This window comes from Talpa occidentalis, unplaced genomic scaffold (genome assembly GCF_014898055.3).
Source record: "Talpa occidentalis isolate TD23 unplaced genomic scaffold, MPIMG_talOcc4v2.1 talOcc4.11, whole genome shotgun sequence".
Taxonomy (NCBI): Eukaryota; Metazoa; Chordata; class Mammalia; order Eulipotyphla; family Talpidae; genus Talpa; species Talpa occidentalis.
Window position 1 is genome coordinate 8,432,419 of NW_023601104.1, and position 22,788 is coordinate 8,455,206.

The 22,788-nt window shown below is 45.5% G+C and overlaps 1 protein-coding gene across 3 annotated transcripts in view; it reads right to left on the minus strand.

The window, feature by feature from the left end:
• RASGRP1 (RAS guanyl releasing protein 1) overlaps positions 1-22,788 on the minus strand; it is a 64,635-nt gene that overhangs the window by 24,321 nt on the left and 17,526 nt on the right. For all 3 annotated transcript variants that reach the window (XM_054700399.1, XM_054700405.1, XM_037502187.2), the window contains exon 3: positions 53-158. In XM_054700399.1, coding sequence (XP_054556374.1) covers positions 53-158 — 106 coding nt within the window. The remainder of the gene's footprint in view (positions 1-52; positions 159-22,788) is intronic.

Genomic DNA, 22,788 nt, shown 5'->3' on the forward strand with positions numbered 1-22,788 from the left:
TATTCCTGGATGAACCCCATTTTGGGGTGCCAGTCACTGTGCAAAAGGATATAGGGTGATAACTTTTTGGAGCAGCTCGGCGGAGGAAATGATAATTCGGTGCATGGTCAGTATGACTTGCAACAGTTGGTTGCTTCGGCACAGGTTTCCATCTGCATCTGAAAACACAAAGAGCAGCTTCTGAGTGAGGCCCCAGAGAGAAATCAGTCAGGTGAGGGGCTGCCTGAGAACCTGACAACCAGACATCCCCCCACACCCCCACCCATCAAGGGGGTTGGCCTCAGGCAGAGTGCTTTGCTCCCACTGCCCACCCCCTCCCCCATACACACATATCCCTCCCCCTCTTTGCTTTTCTTATCCTCCTGCTGCATTCTTCCCTTCCCAAAAGGTTCACTTTTTATAAAGATTTATTTATTTATGCATACAAGAGCTGGGGTACAGGCCAGAGGTATGGGGGGGTGAAAGGATTCACCAGAGACAGAGTGGGGAACAGAACAGGCAGATGGACTGAAATACACTGCTGAGGGGAGCAGCAGGCAAGACAGGAGAGGTCTGCCTCGCCATGTGGGTAGCTCCCTGGCCGGGTATCGAACTCGTGCTGCAGTGCCCATGGACAGCTTCATAGGTTGCATCTTAACCCCTTGTGCCTCTTAACCTCTTAACCTCTTAACCTCTTAACCACCAGGGAGGCCTCCCCAAAAGGTTCATTTTGATGCTTATTAATTACCCCACCAGCAAGGTGGTAGAATCTTGGGGAAAAAAAATACAATATGTACCATCCACTCTACTAAAAGCAGAAGTAGAGCCAGGTATTGTGGAGCTTAAAATGCATATAATTGTGGGAGGCGGAGTCCTTTCTAAGGTCAGAGTGAAAAAAGTCTCAATAGCTTACAGCAAAGATACCAACTTCTGCAAATGTTACACACGTCTAGGCTTCTCCCATGCCCTTGGAAGAGACTCGTGCGAATGAGAGGTCCTGGAACAGACACTTGTCTGGTGTTATGGACACCAGGCCTCCACATGGAAATAAAGGAGGAAGACTATGGGCAAACACTATTTGGAGATGATGAGCTGGTTGCAAGTACCCATGATGACTTGTCTCAAAGAGCACGGTTAGCTAGATCTTCCCAAATTCCAGTGGCACCAGCTAACAAGACACCCTCTGTACACTGGCACTGCTTCCCAAGATCCCCCTTTAAGTGGTTTTCTCGTCTTTTCAACATTTACAGCATGAAGGGTTAGGGGCTGTGCGGATTATTCTGCCCTTCACCATGCACTGCATTCTGGGCTCGCTTGCCAGCTACATCACTGTTGGGATCAACTAGCAGGAAGCATCCAAAGGAAAGAGGAGGAGAGAAAAGTTAGGATTTTTTTTTCCCTCCCCTCTGCTGCGGGCTGGCCTCTCCTTCATGGCTCCACCCTCACTGGGCACCAACACAATAACCCCTCCAGACACACTTTCTTCTCTTGGCTTTCATAACACCACACTCTTGGCTTCTCTCTCAGGCGCTTCTGCTGAGTGTTTAAATGTCAGAGTACTCTGTGGCTTCGTGACCCCACTTCTTTTTTTCTAACAACTTGAAAAATGTAAGACTTAAATCTCAATTTAAAAAAATGGCTTTTTTTTCTAGGTAAACTCACCTAGTTCTTCAGAAAAAAATAACATCTGTATGCTGATGACGGTGCAGCTTCATCACTGAGCATCTAATTAGTATGCCCAACACCCAGCATAGTAGGTCCATCTAGATGTCTAATTTAAACGCATTCAAACAAAATGACCTCCCCTCTTTCCAGCCCATTTTCCCTCCATCTTCCTCATTTTAGGAACTGGCACACTATCAACCACCCTCTCAGCTATTCAACCCCTCACATCCAATCCATCAAGTCTTCATTTACTTTCAAAATATATCTCAACCATGCCCATTTCTCTCCACCTTTCCATCACATTTGTTGTAGCTATTTCTGTGATATATAACCTCATCGACCTCCCTGTCCTTACTCTTGTCTACTTCAATCCAGTCTCTACACAGCAGTCAGGAGTGAGCTCCTAAAATCCAATGGTCAGGTCATGTGCTTAACAGACTTTAATGGATTCCATGGCACTTTAATAGAACACAAACGCCTTACTATGATCGATGGAGCGCCACAGTTCTCATCCCTTGCAATGGTTACCACTTCAGTTCATACCACATGTCTCTTTATATCTCGCACCCCCAACCTATTCCCACCTCATGGGCTTTGCACGTGTTATTCCCTTCAATGTGGTCTTTCTTCCTTTGACACATTCATGTCATTCAGCTCTCATCTGCAAGGTCCTATCCTCAGAGAAGCTGTCTTTAAGCTCCCTAAGGCAGCCGCTGCCCTGCCTGAGTTTCTTCATAGCACTTATGAAAGGAAGTTATCTTTTTAATTTTTAATCTTCCAAATTTCCACTACTCTTGTTTTACTCACAATCATATCTCAGGGCATGAAACAGTGCTGACACACAGTAGGTATTCATTAAATATTTATTGAGTAAATGAGCAAACTATATCGAATAGTTCACCCCTTAACTTTTCAAATATCTTTAGATAGTGATTTTCCTTTTCTTATTAGCCATTTCATCAATGATAAAAAAATAGAACTATTTATTTTCTTTCTGTTCACAGATGCAATGTAATAAATCACTTTTATGATATATTCATATAGCCTGAGTATAGTTTTAGAAATCTTACATGAATTCTTCTAAATTTATGTTCTGGTAAGGTAAGGCTAGCATTGTTCTCTCTGTTTTCTGACGCATATACTTTAATAGTTATCTCTTGTCATAAAAACATCTACATTAAAAAAATTTCACTTATTTAAAACAGTAATCACTTATTTTTTTTTCTCTAGTGTATGTGAACTGGCCTTTGCTGGAGGCCCTGTCTCACATGCTCTCAGCTCTCTGGGGCGGGGGCGAGCCAAGGTACTTCCCCTCAGGGTGATGGCAGCCTATAGAGGGACAACTGGCAACAGCCAAGGCCCTCTTAAGCCTAGTCTTAGAACCGGCATGTTGTCACTCTGCCTTACCATGCAGGTCAAAGCAAGCCACTCTGTTAAATCGAAGTCAAAGTGTAGGACTCGTAGAGTCAGATGGAAAAGATCACTGATACAAGGAAGCTGAAAAATTGGGGGTGGGGGGGCAATAATGCATTCAAATCTACCACAGTTACAGAGGAACTTTTAAATTTAGCATCTGACAGCAGAGTTTTTACAATGCACCTTTCCGCATAGAGGTGGAAGTGTTCAGATTCCTGTATATCACGCACAAAGCAGGAGAGACTCTGAAGCGTATTTTTAGGCTATGCTTTTAGGATATCCTATGACAGAATAGTCACAGGAGCTACGGACAGTCACAGGCTTAACCAGTCTGGACGGAATCTAAGGCTGCTGTCTCAACTGTCCTTTCTGGCCGGCCACCTTCTTTCTGTGGGGGCTTGCTTATTAGGGAGAGGGGCTTAGAAGTGTCCTGGGTAAGAGCAAAACCATGTCACATTGAAATTATTCAAGGAACTAAATAGGTTTACCATGGAGAAAAAACAGAAGAGATACAAGAATTGTCTTCGAATATTTGACGTGTTGTTTCTGGGGAAAGGTTGAGACCTCTCCTGTGGGGCCTTAGAAGGAACAGCCAGACTAGAAGTCACAAGAAAGAGAACGAGGTACAAATGTGGCAGAGAAAATTCTCACCACAAGGACAACCCAACAATGGAAGCATTCCCATCATGAGGTACCCAAGAGGCGGTCTCAGAGGGACACTTAATAAGCATTATTATAATCAGCAGAGTAGCCATTATTTATTGAAGCCCTGCTTAATACCAGAGGCTTGCTACGCACTTGAATGATGCAATGATGGTACTGTTCCTCATTTACAGCTGAGGAAATGAAAGGGTAGATTAATTTATTCTAGGTCAAAGAGACAATGGGTGGAAGAGCTAGGTCTGTCTGATTCCAGAACTGTTCTTCCACTGTCCTCGGCTACGTGATGTATGACTGTTTATCAGGTTTTACAATATTCAAGAATTAATAGAAGCTAAAGTACCAGATGTCTCCCAGTCCTTAGGGTGACAAATCTAAGAGATGCAATTGTGCTATTGGGTTGAAACCAGTGTACACGGGGAAGATTAACTCCTGGGATGTCTTTAGCAGAAGGGTACTGTGCCCAAGGTTCACAGCCCTATTTTCTTGCCACTTTGATCTTGCACCCCTCAACTACATGCTGTTCCTCCACTGCGACTTCTGAACCCTCATACACCTTATGTAGGACGTGGGGCTGGCAAATGGGAAGGGCAGGAAGGATGACTCGCTCAGCAAAGGGAGAGGGGAAGGGAAGCAGCAGCTCTGCAGCCCCCAGCTCTCCTCTCCAACAAGAGAATGTCTTGGTACATTTACTCGCCCTCATTCCCACCACCATCTCTCCCCAGCATGAGCTGCAGCCCCCACGTGACCTCAGCAAGGATACTTCCATTCCTTCCCTCATCTCAAAGAGCCTGCACTTCTTCCTTCTTTCAGAAAGGAAGAGCTTCCTCCCAGAAAGTCCGATTTCAAAGCGGGTGGCCAGAAGAATCTACCTTCAAGGTATGGCTGGATTTTATTTTGATATTCTGTTATAATTGCTGGAAGCTGATTTGAATATTTCAATGAATAATTTTATTATGTTTGCATCTTTAGGTTTCTTTAAAATGCAGGGTGTCATACCAAAAACTCTGCTAAATAGAATGTGCAGTGCATAATAAAATATGCATATTTCCTCATTACCATCTGCTTTTCCTTACACTTGAGGAGAAGCCTTCTTTAAAGGGTCGAGACCTCAGTGGGATAAAAAAAAAGTCAATCTTACATATGTTACCACTTCACTTGGGGAGTAATGGACGCTAAGGTAGGATACTAGTTAAAGACCCACTTGTGCTACAGAGCACACAGCAAAGCCACCTGACATCTAGAGAGGCAGCTGTCTACTAGCCACCAACCCATTTTTCATTATTCGATTGAGGGCCAGCAATAGGTACACTTCAAGAAATCACAGAATTGGGGGTGGAAGAGACTCTAGCTATCTTCCTCAACCTTTTTGTCCAATGCATTATTTCCTCCTAAAACCATTCTGAGCAAGTGGCTGTCTCGTTTCTACTTGCTCCCTTCCAGTGGGAGGATATGATTCCCTAACTATAGAGCAGCTTTTCATTCTCCTCTAATTCAGAACACTCAGTAATTCATTTTCTGTGTGTGAGGCACTGTCCTAGGTACAGAAGGTCTGAAAAACTTTTGTCACTGAGAAGCTCACAATCTAGACATCTCCCAGCAGCAGGCAGTAAATGTTTTAGCGTGAAAGCCATGAAGACCGCGCTGACCGACGGTGGGGTTCAGGGGAGAGGGCCCACCCAGCTTCGGGGCCTCACCAAGTGTCTCGTGAGCCCTGCGGTGAAGTGACCCAGAACTTCAAGAACCAACAGCCTTCTGGTCCAGTTCTCTGCTCTAAAGCAGCCCGCACGCTCTTTTCTTCCTCTCTGTGGTTTAACCTTAAATCAACTGCGTGCCCCTGAGAGCGCTGAAATGCTCCCCGGTGACGAGAGGGCTGTGAGAGCAGACGTGCAGAGGGGCAGAGGGCTGCGCTCCAGGCCCTGTGCTGGCTGACCAGAGGAGGGACGATCTTCCTGCAGTGAGGGTGTGACTAGGGGGTTGGGGGGTGGGTGGAGAGGAGCATTGATGACTCTGCAAAATGGGCATGAAACGTGTCCAACACCAGAGAAACTCCAGAATTGCATCTTTGTTCTCCCCTTGTTTCAATTTCTACGGATCCTTGGACATGTGACCGAGTGGACCAAAGGCGGATCGTCAGACATTGGAACCCTGAAGGCAGGCAGCGTGTCAGTGCTGGGGCATGACACGTAGCGACAGGTGTGTCGAAACCAGAGGCCAGAAAATGGTGATGATGATGAGAAAGCTGGTATCAGAAAACCAGGGGGCGCAGCTGACCTAGAATTGGTAGTTGGGCTGAAGCAGCTAATGGAGGTCAGGATGTCCAGAAACAAGGGGAGACTGGATCCAGGGAGAACCTCACAAACACACAGACTTCTTGACATGAAACCATGAGATAAACATCCCAAAGAAATAAAACTACTTGGCAGCAAGACTGTTTGTAGGCATTCAATCCTGCTTAGAGTATAGAAAAACTGGCAAGCTGAAAATGAGTTGACTGCTCTTCTGTGGTTGAGGCTTGTCAATGCCAGCATTTGCCCCTGGGGTAGGACGTACCCGTGAAGCCAGAAGGTGGTGATAACGCCATGAGCTCTCAGGGACAGAGCAACAGAAAAGGGGCACTGGACACCACCTTGATCTTTTATTTTTTGGCTCTTCCCCCTGCAGAATAGGGCGAGGAGAACTTGAATCAGGAGAAACTGATTGGCTAAGGACAGAGACTCCCGACCCACAGCGAATGGGAGAGAGAATCAGCATGGGCACCGCTGGCCAGCACTCCTGGTAAGAGAGATGACAGAGCAGCTCTCATGGGGGAGGCCGGGCGGAGAGGGCACTTATCTGTACTCAATATTTTTTGCAGATTTTTTGGGTACTGAATATTCCCACTCTGGTCAATCCCGAGCGGCCAAAGGGAAGTCACTGAACATGGAGCTGGGATGAGAAGCTGCACTGAGCGCTGGTGGCTCCAGCACATGCGGCTGCACCTCTCACCAGCAGACACGAGGTCAAAAAGCCTGGATCCCGCTCAGCTTCCTACCAGGTCACCCCACCCCCCAACTGCTGCAGAGCCCACTTTACCCCATACAGCACTCCTGAGTTCATGCCCTCTGGACCTGGCCTGGTGACTGAGAAGTGAATCCAGATCAACAAACTCCTCTGGGGAAGAGAAGACATGAAGGGTGCATCCTCTCAGAGACATCTGTGTGGAACGGCAATTTCCTGGGAGTAGTTCAGGTGCCAACTCAAGGACAAAAATATTAGTGCGAGGTGAGCATTTTGGAGAAGGCAATTCCCCAGTGCTTTTAAGTCTAGCCCTGATCTTGCTCCCTCTGGGAAAACCTGGCATATCAGATTCAGGCTGATGGCGTGGAGCCTGCCACACGAGTGAGGACGTGTGTAGTTCAAGCCTTTCTATTCTGTGGTCTGGGACAGGCTCCAGGAGCTCTGAATATCTTATACACAATTCCTATTTATTTATTTAAATGGCCAGGGATGCCACGATGTGGACAGTACGCAAGTCTCCGGTTACCCACAGTCCACTATTTGAAATGTTTACTGCAGGACTTTAAACAGAGTCTGACCAAAGTGGGGAAGGGGCAGGACTTAGCAATAGGGTGCCAGGAGTAACGCCACTCCCACCCAACACGCGAAGGTGATGACAACCATGGGAGGTGGGACAACAGCCAAGGCTAGGGGCGGAGCAGGGGAAAACCTGGCTTCTCAGTACCTACGTGAGGCCTCCCCAGGCCTCTTAGGCTCCTGCCCTAGAAAAGTCAATGTGGGAAACACTTGGTGAAGGAGAGGACCTGTGCTTCCTCCCTTGGTTCTACTGACACTGACTCACTGTCCTGCTGGGCTGCAGTGGTGGAGTGGAGGAGGGGTGGGTGCTCTGGAGCAGGCAGCATCTGGCTCCGGGCATGCCTGCTCACACACACTCAGCTCTCCCTGCAGCTAACCCCAAGTCAGGGGTTGCAGAACCACTTTCCTTCCTAGATGACAATGCCCAGTAGCAATACTTGGTTTTTGTAGCACCTACGACTGCTTGTTAAGGATCACAGTTCCAGGGGCCTCCCTGGTGGCGCAAGGGGTTAAGCACCACACTCTGAAGCTATCCGTAGCCTCTGAAGTACCAGTTCGATCCCTGGCCAGGGAGCGACCCACATGGTGCGGCAGACCTCTCCTGACTCACCCTCTGCTGCTCCCCTCAGCAGTGTATTTCAGTCAGTCTGCCTGTTCTGTTCCCCACTCTGTCTCTGGTGAATCCTCTCACCCCTGCCCCCCCATCTCTGGCCTGTACCCCAGCCTCTTGTATGCGTAAATACATACATCTTAAACAAACAAACAAACAAAAAGAATCACAGTTCTAGTGACAGCAGGGACTGTGGGCTCGATTTTAAGGATGAAGGAACTGAGGATTGTGCCTTGGCCAATGGGGATGGTGAGTGGTGGCTCCTGACAGGCATGACCTCTAACCCCCAGGCACATGCATCTCCTGGAAGATCTGAGGCTGAGTGGGGTGCACACTCGTTATACTGGGGAGAGCTGTGACTCAGTCACCTGTGCTATAAGGCTAACCCACTTACTCACACCCCCACTTCCCTTTTTCTCTCCAAGAACTCCTAGTGCACCCTTTCCTCAGCAAGCATGGTACATGCTCTAAAAAGCTCTTTGGGGATGTGAACGCTTACACATACCCCTTTTCATGACATAAATACAAATCAGCTATTACCAGCACTGCATTGCTAAGACACCTGAGCGAGCCTGGCAGAGCCTGCGAGCCAGCAGCCACGTGGGTGCTACACCAAGCGGCCTGAGAGCTCTCAGCCCCCTGCGCTGACCCACACTGGCCTCTCTCCTGCAGCGGATGCTTTCTCCCCTCCCTCGGCCAAAGCAGAGGCAACATTCTCCCTGGGCGTGTCTTTTCCTCCAAAGCGTGAAGCCCTCTGTGGATGACCTAGATCTTCTGGATGAGCAACGGTGATCTATAAATGTCTAACCAAGCGCATGAATCGCCTAAAGTGAAAAAGAGCTTTTAGCTGTGCTACCTCTGCTGAGAAGACAGTTGGCCTTCCCTGGGGACTGCCACCTCAGTCAGGGCTTGTCGCGTCTGAAGAGTAAGGGGTGAGAGAAGTCGTGAGAGAAACTTTCCTCTTCAGATCTGCACATCAGACTCAGTTTTGGGGGTGACATGGGGGCTGGAATGGCACTACAGGCACAGAGGCGGGGAAGAGGCCTGGCAGGTCCTGGACCAACTGTGGGAAAAGCCATGGCTTCAAACTCTAAGATCCACTGCTGGGAGGTAGCACCAGCTGAGAAGCCCAAGTGGCTGCTTCTCCAGGGCCCGTGCAACTCTTGGGGAAGGATCAAATGATCTGATTGGTGGCCGCTGAGCTGCCCTCACCACAGCCTCAGGAACGTGCCTGGCAGGAGGCTACCAGCTCCAGCTCCCCAGACCACACAGACAATGCCCACAGGTGGCCTGGAGGGAGGCCAGCAAGCAGGGAGTGAACTCAAAGGAAAAAACAAATGCAAGCCAAGGGGGAAGAAAATCTGGGGCAGTGCTCTTTCCCCACTTGCTGGGCCACATTCCTCCCTTCATCCTAGTCTGTTTTTTTCTGGGCCTCTTTTGCATACGTTTGGACAGCCTGAATAGGGGCTGAGAAGCAACAAGGGCAACTTCCCAAATATACTCACATGGTGAAGTAATTCAAGGTCTATCTGAGACTGATTGGTGGGTCTCAAACAGCCTTTGTCAGAAAGTCTTCCTCGCTGCTGACCTGGCCCAAAGCCCGGCATGCCCAGCCAGATCGCCTCACTCCAGCACCCGCGAGGACTGAAGCAACCGCGGGTGTTGACACAAAGCAGCAATGCACTGAAAGCCGTCTTGCCACACCACTGTTTCCACCACAGAAACTGTCCTGGGCTTGTAATTCTCCACCAGGAGCAGTCCCGCACAAAAAACATCACATCACCGTGTATGGTAAAAGGAACTGGCTTGGTTTTTGTAATCCGATAGAAGTTACTCTGAAAGTCTTCCCTCCTTTTCTTCGTGTTTTTTTTTTTTTTTAAAGACTTATTTATTTTATTTATACAAGCACTGGGTACAGTCAGAAGTGCGGGAGGGTGAGAGAATTCACCAGAGCCAGAGCGGGGAGCAGAACAGGCAGACTGACGAAGTACACTGCTGAGGGGAGCAGCGGGCGCTGCAGGAGGAGAGGTCTGCGTGCCATGTGGGACTCTCGCTGGCGGTGGGGGATGGAACCGGCGCTGCAGAGGCTGCGGGCAGCTTCGCAACCCAGCGCTAGGCCGCTGCGCCACCGGGGAGGCCCTCTTCTTCAGTTCTTATTAGAACTAGACTGTTTGGCTACATCTAGAAAACTGCTCAGTAAACTGGGGTGAATTGTTCTTACTTTTCCTGCTGGATTTGGAATGCTGTTTTGTTGTTTTCTTTTGTTTAGTCTGTGGCTATTCCAGACCTTTTATGAAACACGAACTTTACCCACAGTACAGAGTGGCTGTCCACTGTGGTCTGTTACCCTGCCTGTGCCAATGAGCTTGGACTCGGTTGCCTCTCAAGTGTGGTGCCACTGCCCTGGCAGTGTTCATTCCGGGACGTCTACACTCCCCTCTAATGCTGGGTTCCGAGTGCACCCTCCCCACAGACCATCATGACACAGGATTTCATAAAAGTTGACTGAAGTGCTCGAAGGAAAAATGCATGGGGGCCTAGGGAACACTGCAAAAGAGAGGGCTGTACGTGGGCATGAGGACCTCATGATCAGAGGGAAGGGAGAAACTGCCCCCTCCCCAGAAGCCAAGTGCCAAATAAGAATGTGCTTCAAACCAGCCCATGTCACAGACTGGTGCTGTATCATCAGCAATAACTCAACACGGACACTCCTCATGTTGCTACCATTTGGAAGACGAAAGAGCCATGAGGAGTGCTTGACAACGCTGCAGGAAATACGATATCTGACTAAAAGAAAGGAACTGTATTTATTTAATTTTTTTAAAGATTTATTTATGGGGCCTCCCCGGTGGCGCAGCGGTTGAGCGCTGGGTTGCGAAGCTGCCCGCAGCCTCTGCAGCACCGGTTCGATCCCCAGCTGCTCCCCGGCCACCAGAGGAGGGTCCCACATGGCGCGCAGACCTCTCTGGCCGCCCGCTGCTCCCCTCAGCAGTGTACTTCGGTCCTTCTGCCTGCTCTGCTCCCCGCTCTGGCTCTGGTGAATTCTCTCACCCTCCCGCACTTCTGACTGTACCCAGTGCTTGTATAAATAAATAAATAAAATCTTAAAAAAAAAAAAAAGATTTATTTATGCATGCAAGAACTGGGGTACAGGCCAGAAGCATGGGGGTGGGGGGGTGAGAGGATTCACCAGAGACAGAGTGAGGAATAGAACAGGCAGATCTACTGAAATACACTGCTGAGGGGAGCAGTGGGCGAGTCAGGAGAGGTCTGCTGTGCCATGTGGTTAGCTCCCTGGCTGGGAATTGAACTCGTTCTGCAGTAGCTACAAATAGCTTCATAGGTTGTGTCTTAACCCCTTGCACCACCAGGGAGGCCCAGGAACTGTGCTTAAAGTCTAGCCTGACTCCCTTTCTCACTGTCTCTCTGTTGATCTCTCTTTGTTACTGCACATGGAGTGCTTTCTGTGTGACAGGCCCTGTCGCAAGATTACCTCTGTTAACTCAAAGACATGGGTGGCATCATCGTCACCCAACAGATTAAGAAACTGAAGCAAAAATGGGGCAGGGTAACTTTCCCGAGTTTTCACATCTATGAAGGGGCAGACCTTGAATTCAAACCTAGGCTGCCTAGCCGTGGCATAGCCTTCACCATTTCTGAGCTCTCATTTGCAAAATGAGAACTTGAAAAGATCCTGTCCCCATCCCTTCCAGCAGAGAGACAACCAGGAGATTCGTCAAGATAAGGAAAGAGCTTTGATATCTTTTGGGGAGAACAAGGTCCCAAACTAGTCCAAACCACTGTGCGATGTGGTTGAATTGTGGGTCCCAAATATCTAGGCTGCCTGACAGTTGTCACGGCAGGCACATAAAACCCTTTCTCTGGGGCCTCCCCGGTGGCACAGCAGGTTGAGTGCAATGCTGTGAAGCTGTCTGCTGCCTCTGCAGTGCAGGTTCGATTCCCAGCCAGCCAGGGAGATACCCACATGGCGTGGCAGACCTCTCCTGCCTCGCCCGCTGCTCCCCTCAGCAGTGTATTTCAGTCAGTCTGCCTGTTCTGCTCCCTGCTGTGTCTCTGGTGAATCCTCTCACCCTCCTGTGCCTCTGGCCTGTACCCCAGCTCTCGTATGAAATAAATCTTTAAATAAAAGAAAAAGAGAGAGGTAAAATAACTGGTTAGTGGCTTAGCTAGGAAGTTGCAGGAAGGCGGGCTGCAAATTACTGTACTGGTTATTCTATCATTGGGCTCCAGGGTTCCTAGTCTATGATATTTCTGTGATGCCTTTGAAATGGGGATTCTCCAAGGAAAACGGGGAGAGTGTCCACTTCCTGTCAGTTTTCTCGGTGTGTGCTGACACCAGGGCTAGTCCCTTCGCTTAAGTCACAATATAGAAGAACAGACATGCACTAACAGCTACTAATAAACACAAAACAACAGCTGTGAGCTTCCTATATGGAAGGAGTTGGATGCCTCTGGAAGGAAGAAATAGCTCAGGATTGGTATTCTCAGAAAATGGAGGGTATGTGTGTGTGTGTGTGTGTGTGTGCACACAGAGAAGTGATGGTAAGGGAATTAACACAATTTTTAAGTAGAAAAGACAAAAAGAGGAATCAAGAAACTCTATGGACAAAGCAGGAACCAAGTCTTAGACTGTCCTCTCCTGTGTTAATGTCACTGGTATCAAATTCCATTCACAGATGCAGACAGAGCTGCCCTCTCACACGCAGTGCCCATCAGCTCTCTTCAGGGTCCTGAAGGTTAAAGTCTCTGTGCAGTAGCACAAGGTGTCCTCAAGTAAGAAAAGCTGACCCCAAAGTTCAACAAGTCTCCCTAGGCTTTTGATGTTGATTAGATTTCTGAAAACTTACCTACAGAGAAATTGGCATTTTTAAGAATTACGACGGTAGGGACAGATGCTCAAGGAAGTTGAGAGTTTGTGTGGGATCTACATGTTGAGCCCAAGATCTCTCTGATTTGTGGTTTCCGGCTCCACTGATTAACATGCTGCTCCTCGGTCCGCCCTGCAGATGCCGGCTCTGAGCAGGGCAGGAGGGCGTGCTGAGGACAGGGCTCCCATACACATGCTCACAAGCGCCACTGCGCAGCCCTGACTTACCCGGGCACACCATCTGTCACTTTACATAATTCACAGGCACGATCTCGCCTCTCATAACGACCCTGTAAGGTGGGTAGAGGTCGCACATAACAGACACAGGCACGATCACAGGGCTGATATTTCAGCCTGTGTAACTGGCATCTGCTCAGGCTGAGGAGGGCAGCGCTCCATCAGCCACTAAATACTTTGACTATCACCCGTGGCAAAGCTGGAGTTTCAGGCATGGATGTTCTCATCACAAGTCCAGGTGCACTGCTCAGCAGGCACTGTGCTAGGCACGGTGGGGCAGGAAGGGGGAGCAGAGGTCACGGGGGTCCTGTCCCAGGCAGTGTCCAGAGCGCACTGGCTGTCCTATAGAACAGAACACAATGAGGCCTGCCGGGAGGTACAGGCCGAGCACTACTGCGGCGTGGCGGAGGAAGGCCAGATCTGGCTGGAGGAGATGGCTTCTTCGTGAATAGCTGGCATGTGAAAGGGGCCTTGAAGCAGAGGTCACATGGTGACAGACAAAGTGGAAGTAGAGGGGTACTGGGTCGGGGATGAGATTCTTAAAGGGGTGCTGGGGTAAATATGTAAAACCCAGTTTGGCTGGATTAGAAAGCCGAGGCAGATAGGGAAAGGTGTGTGGAAAGTAGATCCGGGTTATAGGCTAGGCACCCCACTTACTAAATTGGGGAGCTGTCCTTACTCTGAACTTCACCTCAAAATTCTGCCAAAGCAGTTAGTCTACAGACAGAGGAAAGCAGCACCTATTACCCAGGATTCTGTCCTCTCTTACAACCTGAGCACGAATATGGCACTTTTCAAGGTGGATCATTTCTATAGAGGAAGCTTGAGCTTCATTTTAATTTCTACTTGCATATCTTTGGCTTACAGCACAGCCCATGGTGAGACACAGCTGCGGGGAAGGCCAGAGAGAGGGTTGCTGCTACAGAGAGGTCACATCAGTGTATGGAATAAAGGTAAGCTTTTGCTGAATGTGACTGTCATTCAGGACAGTCGGTTACATTTATTTTTCCACCCTGTTTGCCAGCGTCAACATCTTAACCCTCAATTTCCTTCTCTGTCCACACCTTCCCTGCCTCCTTCAGAAGCTAAGCGACCATGACAGAAGGTCAGCCATGGTTTCCGGAAAGCAATAGCTGACTAGATATGTCGTGGGGTGTTGGGCCACTCGCATTGCGACAAATTCAGATACCCTCAAAATGTACCCCAAATCAGCAAGAATGGGCTGAAAATTGGCAAGAATGGTAATAGTGCCACTAACTGGCTGCCCTAGGATGTGCCTCACTAGTCACTACTTACTTTGAATTGAAGGCAGACCCCGAAACAGTATCTTTGTCTAATAGGTGTCCCCTAAAAGCAGAGAATAAAATTTTCCTCCCATACCTAGAAGCAGGAGATACCCTTGTCACCCCACACCAGGCTCCCAAGGCCTCTTCCTATGTAAATAAACTGCAAAATTCCTTTCCAAATTATATATAAATCTAAAAATTCTTTTGTTTTGTTTTGTTTTGTTTTTTCCCTCCCAGATTTACTATCTCATTTCTAAAAACCACCTAATCTCATCTTGTTGACCGGACCACAGGTTCCATATTTTAGGGACCTCTGTGTGCACAAAATTAGTCTCTTCTCTTGCTAATCTTTCTCAGTTTATTATTGGATCAGCCAAATGAACCAAAGGAGGTCAGGTGGAGATCCTCAAAATTTTCCCCCATGACGGCTTCATCTGCTTGGCTAAGAGTTTGATCACAGTGTTATTTCACCTTTGGTCCCGCACAGGCAGCAGCTGGCATCTGACCTGTGTTTGTGACTTAAGTGAAGTGGTGAGATTGTGGCCAGGAGGATAGTCCAGAGCAGACTGTGAAGTTGTACAGACTTCAAGGCTCTCCTATTACCTCCCATCCTTTCACACATTGTGCTACTCATGGAAACCTCTGGAAAGATTACGTGAAGGTGCTGGAGATTTCAATATTCTTCAGGTCATACTAACATAACAATCAGTCAGAGCAGAGATAATGTAATGAAAAGGAAAACTCACAACAGCTACAATTTTGAGCTTCGGTAGGTGGATTTATGGTAACACTCTGCATGCTACCCCCACTCACCATTTAGAGTTTCAGGAAGAAAAGAAATTAATGTTTTCCATTTTAGGATGGGTATGTTCTGGCTTATCCAGAAGCAATATAATGAATATATTAAACCTGATTGATTTTTCAAGACCTCCTAGGTGGTTTCAGAACCAAAAAATCCACAAATCAATAAAATTGTTCTGGATGGATATATATTATCAATGAGCATCAAAGAACCTTTGTTATTTTAAACCTCAAAAAAAAAAGCAAGACACAACCATAGAGACTTGAACAACAGGCATTCACCAAAAACAATGACTGAATGACCAATAAAGTTACAAAAACTGTACAGCCTTGACAGAAACCAAGGAAATGCACGCTAAGATCATACATCTCTATCATTATAAACCCACCAGAAAACAGATGACACTGTTGTAGGGGAAAAAAACCTCCTGTCCCCCCATGGGTTCCAAGACCTTAGCTCGGACTTATTGATTATATCAAGAATTTCAGGGATGGGGCATAGAATTTGCATTTTTAATCTCTCTCCAGGGATCTGATAATCAATGAAGTTTGATTTAGTGGGTTTAAACCTTCTAGTTCATTACAAGCCACTAAATGACCACTTCCAAATTCAGAACTTACTGATTTTTTTCCCAGAGGTTTTCAAGGCTAGACATGAGGAAAATACCAAACAAATAGCTGACTTGTTGCCAACACTACAGACTCCTTGGTGAAGCCTGGTTAGTACTAATCATAAAGCACAATCAGAAACACATCAGGAGTCAATCTGGGGTGAGCCAGAAGACCATGATCAACAGTTACTGATCTGGGCTGCAGAAGTTTTCTCTTGTATATTAGCAAAACTCCCCTCTTCCCAGGGCCTGCACAGCCATAGTCTAAGGTGGTATTTTCTCTCTCAAGCCATTCTTCAAAAATAACAATATCAGTTCTCCTGTGGCCTTCAGAGGCTATCCTGACTCAGGTGCTCTGCCCATGGTACCTGGGCAGTCCTCTCTCTCCCATGCCCACGCATTCCAAGGAAGTCTGTAACTTTCCAGGCATTAATGATGGGACCCCCAAAAGCTCAATTCCAGGGAAAACTTGTTCTGCTTTGTTTGGACAGGGGCATTTTATCCAGTATATGAAAACACTTCTTTTTCCCTCTCCTACTATCTAACGCTTGGGTCTTTTACCACTAACAGCACTTCTGCCAGAGAGAGGACCCATAAGGGGGACTAAATACTAGTCATTTTATAGTTATCTCAGTAACTGTAATAAAACATTTGGAAAAGACTCAAAAGCATGATTAAAATGGAACATGTGGGTTCCTGGTAAAATCCAATGAGCCCCTCTTCTGACTGGAATGGTCTCATCAATTAAACTTCATGTAATTTGCTTTTTTCATCAGTAGTTCCAAACAGTGCTTCGCTGGTAGCAGGCTATTTAAGGACAATTTTGGGGGGAGCAGGCTCCCAACCAGACCCAGCACCTGGTTTCTGAGTTAGACAATTTTGTACCTCACATATTTGATCACACACAATCACAAAGGAACCCAAAGGTTAAAGAAGAGGTGAAGAAGTTAGTCATCTTTCCTTCTCACGGGTCACACCTATCTTGAAGAGTCTTGACCTACCTTCTAGCAAGCTCTACTACATGTGCATGCATTGTGATAAGAGTTCCTCTCCCTTAAAGTTCCTACAGAAGGCACTTCTGCCAGTTCTTTTGGTAACATGTTTTGGGGTCTGTTTTGCTTAAATCATTTTTTCTATCATGCAGTACAGTAGAAGGTTACATATATTACGTGCTGTTTTTAGTCTTCTGACAAAAACGTACATCCATTTAACTCAAACTCCTCTCAAAATCTTGCACATATCTATGGCCCAGTAAATCCCCGCATCTTCCCAGTCAGTTTCTTCATCCCCACCAACATAAAGCCATTATTTTTATTTTTTTTTTAAATCACAGATTCATTTTTGATGTTTCAGAACTTGACATATTGGGATGATGCCATATACAGATTTTACATGTAGTGATTCTTTCATGACAAAATATTTTTGTGATTAATCAATGTTGAATATATTGGTGGTTCATTTCTTTTTATTGATGAGTAAGTGTTCTGATGTATAAATAACATTTTTTTCTGACATGGACTGATATTTGAGTTGTTTCTAGTGTTGGATTTTTATGGCTAAACTTACTGCGGACATTTTTGTATATGCCATATTGTGTCCATATTTTTCTTCTTCTAGCACAAATACCTGACATTGGAAATGACAGGTCACAGAGTACGTGTATATTTAACTTTATAAGAAACTGTTAAACTATCTTTCAGAGTAACTGTATCATTTTACAACCCCCATTAGTAATGTCTAGGGGTTCAAGATGCTCACATCCTCACCAACAGTTGGTGTCATCAATCTAAATTTTAGCCTTTTCAGTGGGTACACAGTCGCATCTCATTGTGATTATAATTCATGTTTTCTAGTGTCTAATGATGCAAGGCAATTTTCAATTTTCATTTCATTTGTATTTCTTTCTTTCTGAAATGTATACCAACTGTTTTAGCCATTTTTAATTGGATTGCTTGTCTTTTTACTATTGGGTTGCTAGAGTTCTTCATATATTTTGATAAAAAAATCTGTGAAACATATATTTGCCAATATTTTCTCCCATTCTATAGCTTGGTCATTCATTAATGGTACCTTTTTAAATGCATAAATTTTTAAACTTTATGAAGTCCAACTTGTTAAATACATCATTTATGGCAAATCCTTTGCATTCTGTCCAACAATGTTTAATCCAAGCTTGCCAAAATAGTCTATATTTCCTTCTAGAAGTCTTACTGTTTTCACTTGATATTCAGTTCTCTGATTAATCAAAAATAATCTTTTGTGCATGGTGTGAGATACAGATCACAGTTCATATTTTTCATAGTTTAGCAATTGTGTCATCGCCATGTGTTGAAGGGCTGTTTTTTCTCCACTGACTTGCTGTGGTTCCTTTGCTGAAAACCACTTGCTCATACATGTGGGTTCATCTCTGGATTTGCCATTCAATTCCACTGACATATTTGTCTCCCCTTATGACTCTACCATACAGCAGTCTTGATTCTCAAACTTTACAGTAAATCTTTAAAGTGACTAACTTCCTTCTTCTTTTTTAAGATCACTTGGGTTATCGCGGGCCCTTTCACTTTCATATAAGCTCTAGTCATACTGCCTGAAATTTTTGTTTTTTCAGTCTCTGCTTTCTCAGATATTGACTTGCCTTCAAATTCATGAAGCTTTTCTTTTCCAGCACCCAGTGTGATGAGAAGTCCAGCCAGCGAGCTTTCTTCTCGTTGTATTTTATTTTTCACTTCTAGACTCTTCTTTTGGCTCCTTCCTTGCACTGCTCCATTTCTCTGTTGAGACTCCCACCTGCTCACTTACTTCAAATTCCTCACCATACTTATAATCACTGTTTTAAGCCCCTTATTGACTAATTTCAACATTCGTGTTAATTCTGATTTCATTTGTATTCACCATTTTTCCTGCACATTTTATGTCTTTTAATTTTGTATCACATGCTGGTCACTATGGATACAACATTGAGAATGAAACATATACCTGTATAGAGGCATTTAATTTACTGCGACCTTAAGTTGATCCTGCCAAGGCAAAGATTTAATCTTTGTTGTTTTTTTTTTATAGATTTATTTATTTATGCATACAAGAGCTGGGGTACAGGCCAGAGATGTGGGGGTGAGAGGACTCACCAGAGACAGAGTGGGGAACAGAACAGGCAGACTGACTGAAACACACTGCTGAGGGGAGCAGCGGGAGAGTCAGGAGAGGTCTGCTGTACCATGTGGGTAGCTCCCTGGCTGTCTGGGGATTGAACTCATGCTGCAGTGGCTGCAGACAGCTTCATAGATTGTGGGCTTTTTTTTTTTTTTTTTTTAATAGAGGCATGTTTTATTTATTTGTTTGTTTGTTTGTTTGTTTTGTTTATACATGCACTGGGCACAGTCAGAAGCGCGGGAGGGTGAGAGAATTCACCAGAGCCAGAGCGGGGAGCACAGCAGGCAGAAGGACCGAAGTACACTGCTGAGGGGAGCAGCGGGCGGCAGGAGAGGTCTGCGCGCCATGTGGGACCCTCCTCTGGTGGCCCGGGAGCAGCCGGGGATCGAACCGGCGCCGCCGAGGCTGTGGGCAGCTTCACAACCCAGCGCTCAACCGCTGCGCCACCAGGGAGGCCCCATAGATTGTGTTTTAACCCCTTGCACCACCAGGAGGCCCAAGATTTAATCTTTGTTAAAGTGGTCAAGAGTAGCTCTTGTTGGAGTGGCCCAACTCCTGTGTAGCAGTTCTAGATAAATACCCATGGTGGTAGAGCTCGTCATTCTGGCTGGTTGTAACTATGGTATTTCCCAGACTATGAAACTTCCTCAGACTCACAGACCCCCCGCCCCCCGCCCCGTAACTTGGTGTCATGGAGTCTCACCATATCCATGCATAGTTTAGCATATGGTCAAAGACTAAAGGAGCTCCCTTCTCTCCAGCAGCATACTCCACACATTCCAGTCATCCCAAAACACAAACTCTTCCCTTTGCCAGGCAACATGTTACTCTCTGGAATTTAGTCTCCTGAACCACAATTTGTAAAGTGCCCCCAGAGAAAGTCAAGATGAGTTTTGAGTTCACCTCTTTGTTTTTCCATTTTATTGGCAACCAAAACTCTGTTCTGTGTTTTCCAAAGACTGAAAATAGTCCCTGTGCATATTCTGATAACTTTTACAGTTGTTTCAAGCAGGTATATAATGTCAATACTCATTATTCCATGGCTTGAAGTTTCTGTTTTGATGTTTAATACCTTCACAAATGGGAAGTGGCAGTACTTTGCTGAAATTTCAATCCATTTCTTATTTATCTGTCCTCATGGAAGTAAATACCTCAGATTAATGCTCCATGCTTACCATTATCAAGACATACATAAGTCTAACACTGTTAAAACCAATTAGAAAGAAAAGGCTAATTATTTGTCTTTTTTCCCAGGTGCTGCCATCTTACACCCTCACTGATTTTATTCACACATTTAAAAAACTGTTTCTCTCCTCTATACTCTCAAACCTCCCATTTCTATCTTAAAACCCAGTGGCTGAATCTGAAATTAATAACACCTTTCACTTCAGTGTTTGGTCAGATGTTGGTATAGTAGACATAGTTTTCAGTACCCAGAATATCAGTCCTCTTTGGAGAAACATTCCTTCCTCAAATTTAATCATGTGATTTTAGAGAGAGATGCTCCATTTTTAAATTACTCCACCTCTGTAACCACATTGATTGGTTCAAGCAGTAGCCACCTGCCCCAGTTGGAAACACTCAAAGTTATTTCCTTGGAAATTTTTCATTGAATTGGAGGGGGAAAAAAATGAAATCTCTATTGGCTAGAGGTGAAGAATTTGTGCCATATTCACTATCTATGAGAAAACAAGGCTTCAATAAAAGAGACTGCTTACTTGACAAAGAAACAGGTCAGAAAGGAGGGTGGAATGGAAATTGCGGGGGGTGGGGCACTTGAGGGGGATAGAGTGTCTCCTAGTCCCTAATTTTAGATGTTCCCAAGGTCTACAGACATCAGTACTCTTCCTGTGCTTTTGTTAGATGAGATACCTATATCCCTTATAATAAAATTTCACAAGAAGTTCACATTGGATTTCTGTCATTGTCCTAATATTTAGGAGAACAAGAGAATGACTTTTGGGCAACTAATTTATGGAACAACTGTTAATATAGCTCAAATTCATGTAAAATTTAAAATTATACCACTACCTTCCTACTAGCTTCATACCTATTTGTGTCTATCATGACAACTGCCTGGTAATTTCTGACACCCCTATTTTAACCAGAGACTGCGATCTTGCATCACCATGAGACAATTTGAGACCCTTTGGCAGTCTGCATTACTAGTGGGAGCAGGTAATATATTATTATTCAAGTCTGTTGTAGTAATGGCTACTTATGTTTCTGGATATGTTCTGTATAATGGTATTTTAATAGTGTTTTGCATAAATGCTTTTTTTCCCTAAAGATTTATTTAATTATGCATATAAGAACTGAGGGACAGGGGCCTCCCCTGGTGGCGCAGTGGTTGAGCGCTGGGCTGCGAAGCTGCCCGCAGCCTCTGCAGCACTGGTTAGATTCCCCGGCCGCCAGCGAGGGTCCCACATGGCCACATGGTGTGCAGACCTCTCCTGCAGCCCGCTGCTCCCCTCAGCAGTGTACTTCGGTCCTTCTGCTTGTTCTGCTCCCCGCTCTGGTTCTGGTGAATTCTCTCACCCTCCCGCGCTTCTGGCTGTATCTAGTGCTTGTATAAATAAATAAATAAATATTTTTTTTTAAAAAAAGAACTGGGGTACAGGCCAGAGGTGCAGGGCACTGAGAGGATTCACCAGAGACAGAGTGGGGAACAGAACAGGCAGACTGACTGAAATACACTGCTGAAGGGAGGAGAGGGTGAGTCAGGAGAGGTCTGCTGCGCCATGTGGGTAGCTCCCTGGTCAGCTGGGGATTGAACTGGAGCTTCACAGGCTGGGGATAGCTTCACAGTGCTGTGCTTAACCCCTTGCGCCACCAGGGAGGCCCACAAGTGCTTTCTTTCTAAGATAACTACTTCACAACAACACAAAGAATGTGTTCTATCTTTCATGTTGATAGACACCTAATTTCAGAAACATTGAGAGAGATATTTGTTAAGCACAAAAAAGTTACCATGTGCCTGTGTTAGGACTGATGCAGGATTTACATCTTTTATTAGAATGGAATCTGGGCATTCATCTCTTAACATGGAATTTCTATTAATACAATCTTAGATTATTTTAAATTTTTGAGAAGACACATGGTACATGCCTTCCTTTCTCTAGTTTTTCTTAGGATCATCTTCCAAAATAATTTGTATTCAAATCCTCATCTCACGATCTGCTTCTGAGGAAACCCAAAGGAAGATAACCTTACTTACATAAATGTTCACTCAGACTAAAAGGAACTTAAAAATTTTTCACTATTATTATCCATTTTACAAATGAGAAAACTGCAGTAGATTATCTTGCCTAAGGCCAACACTTGATAAATGGTAGAGTCAAGATTGGATTCCAAAGACCACAATGTTGAATGGCCTCTCATGGCTTCCTCTGCTGTCTTCAAGAAATCAGGCTGTGCCACAGCCATGACATTTCCCTGATGAAAACTGGGTGTGGTGGGGGTGGGGGCGGCAGGGGAGGACCTGGGGTGGGGAGGAGAGTATTACACATTCTCATTTACCTAACTCCAACCCTCACCTCTGATAGTAGGATTGAAGATTCAAGTTTCCAGTTCTATTATTATTATTATTATTATTATTATTATTATTATTATTATTATTTTGATCTTCCAAGATACCAGAAATTGCACATCTAAGAGTTGAGAGGAAAATGAGCTGAATGTGATGCAGGATGTCAAGTACAGGGCATGAAAAATTTCAGTGGTGTGTAACTGAAGTGCCTTTTTTTATTCTCTTTCGCTCCCCTCTTTCATACAAACCAAGAAAACTAGAGCAAAGGATTCCTTTGATTTTTCTGTAATTCTTAAGCATCTATCTTTCTTAAATTTGAGGACAGTTTTCATGTTAAGATCTTATATAAGAAATCAGAAGTATATACTGCAGTCAGCAAA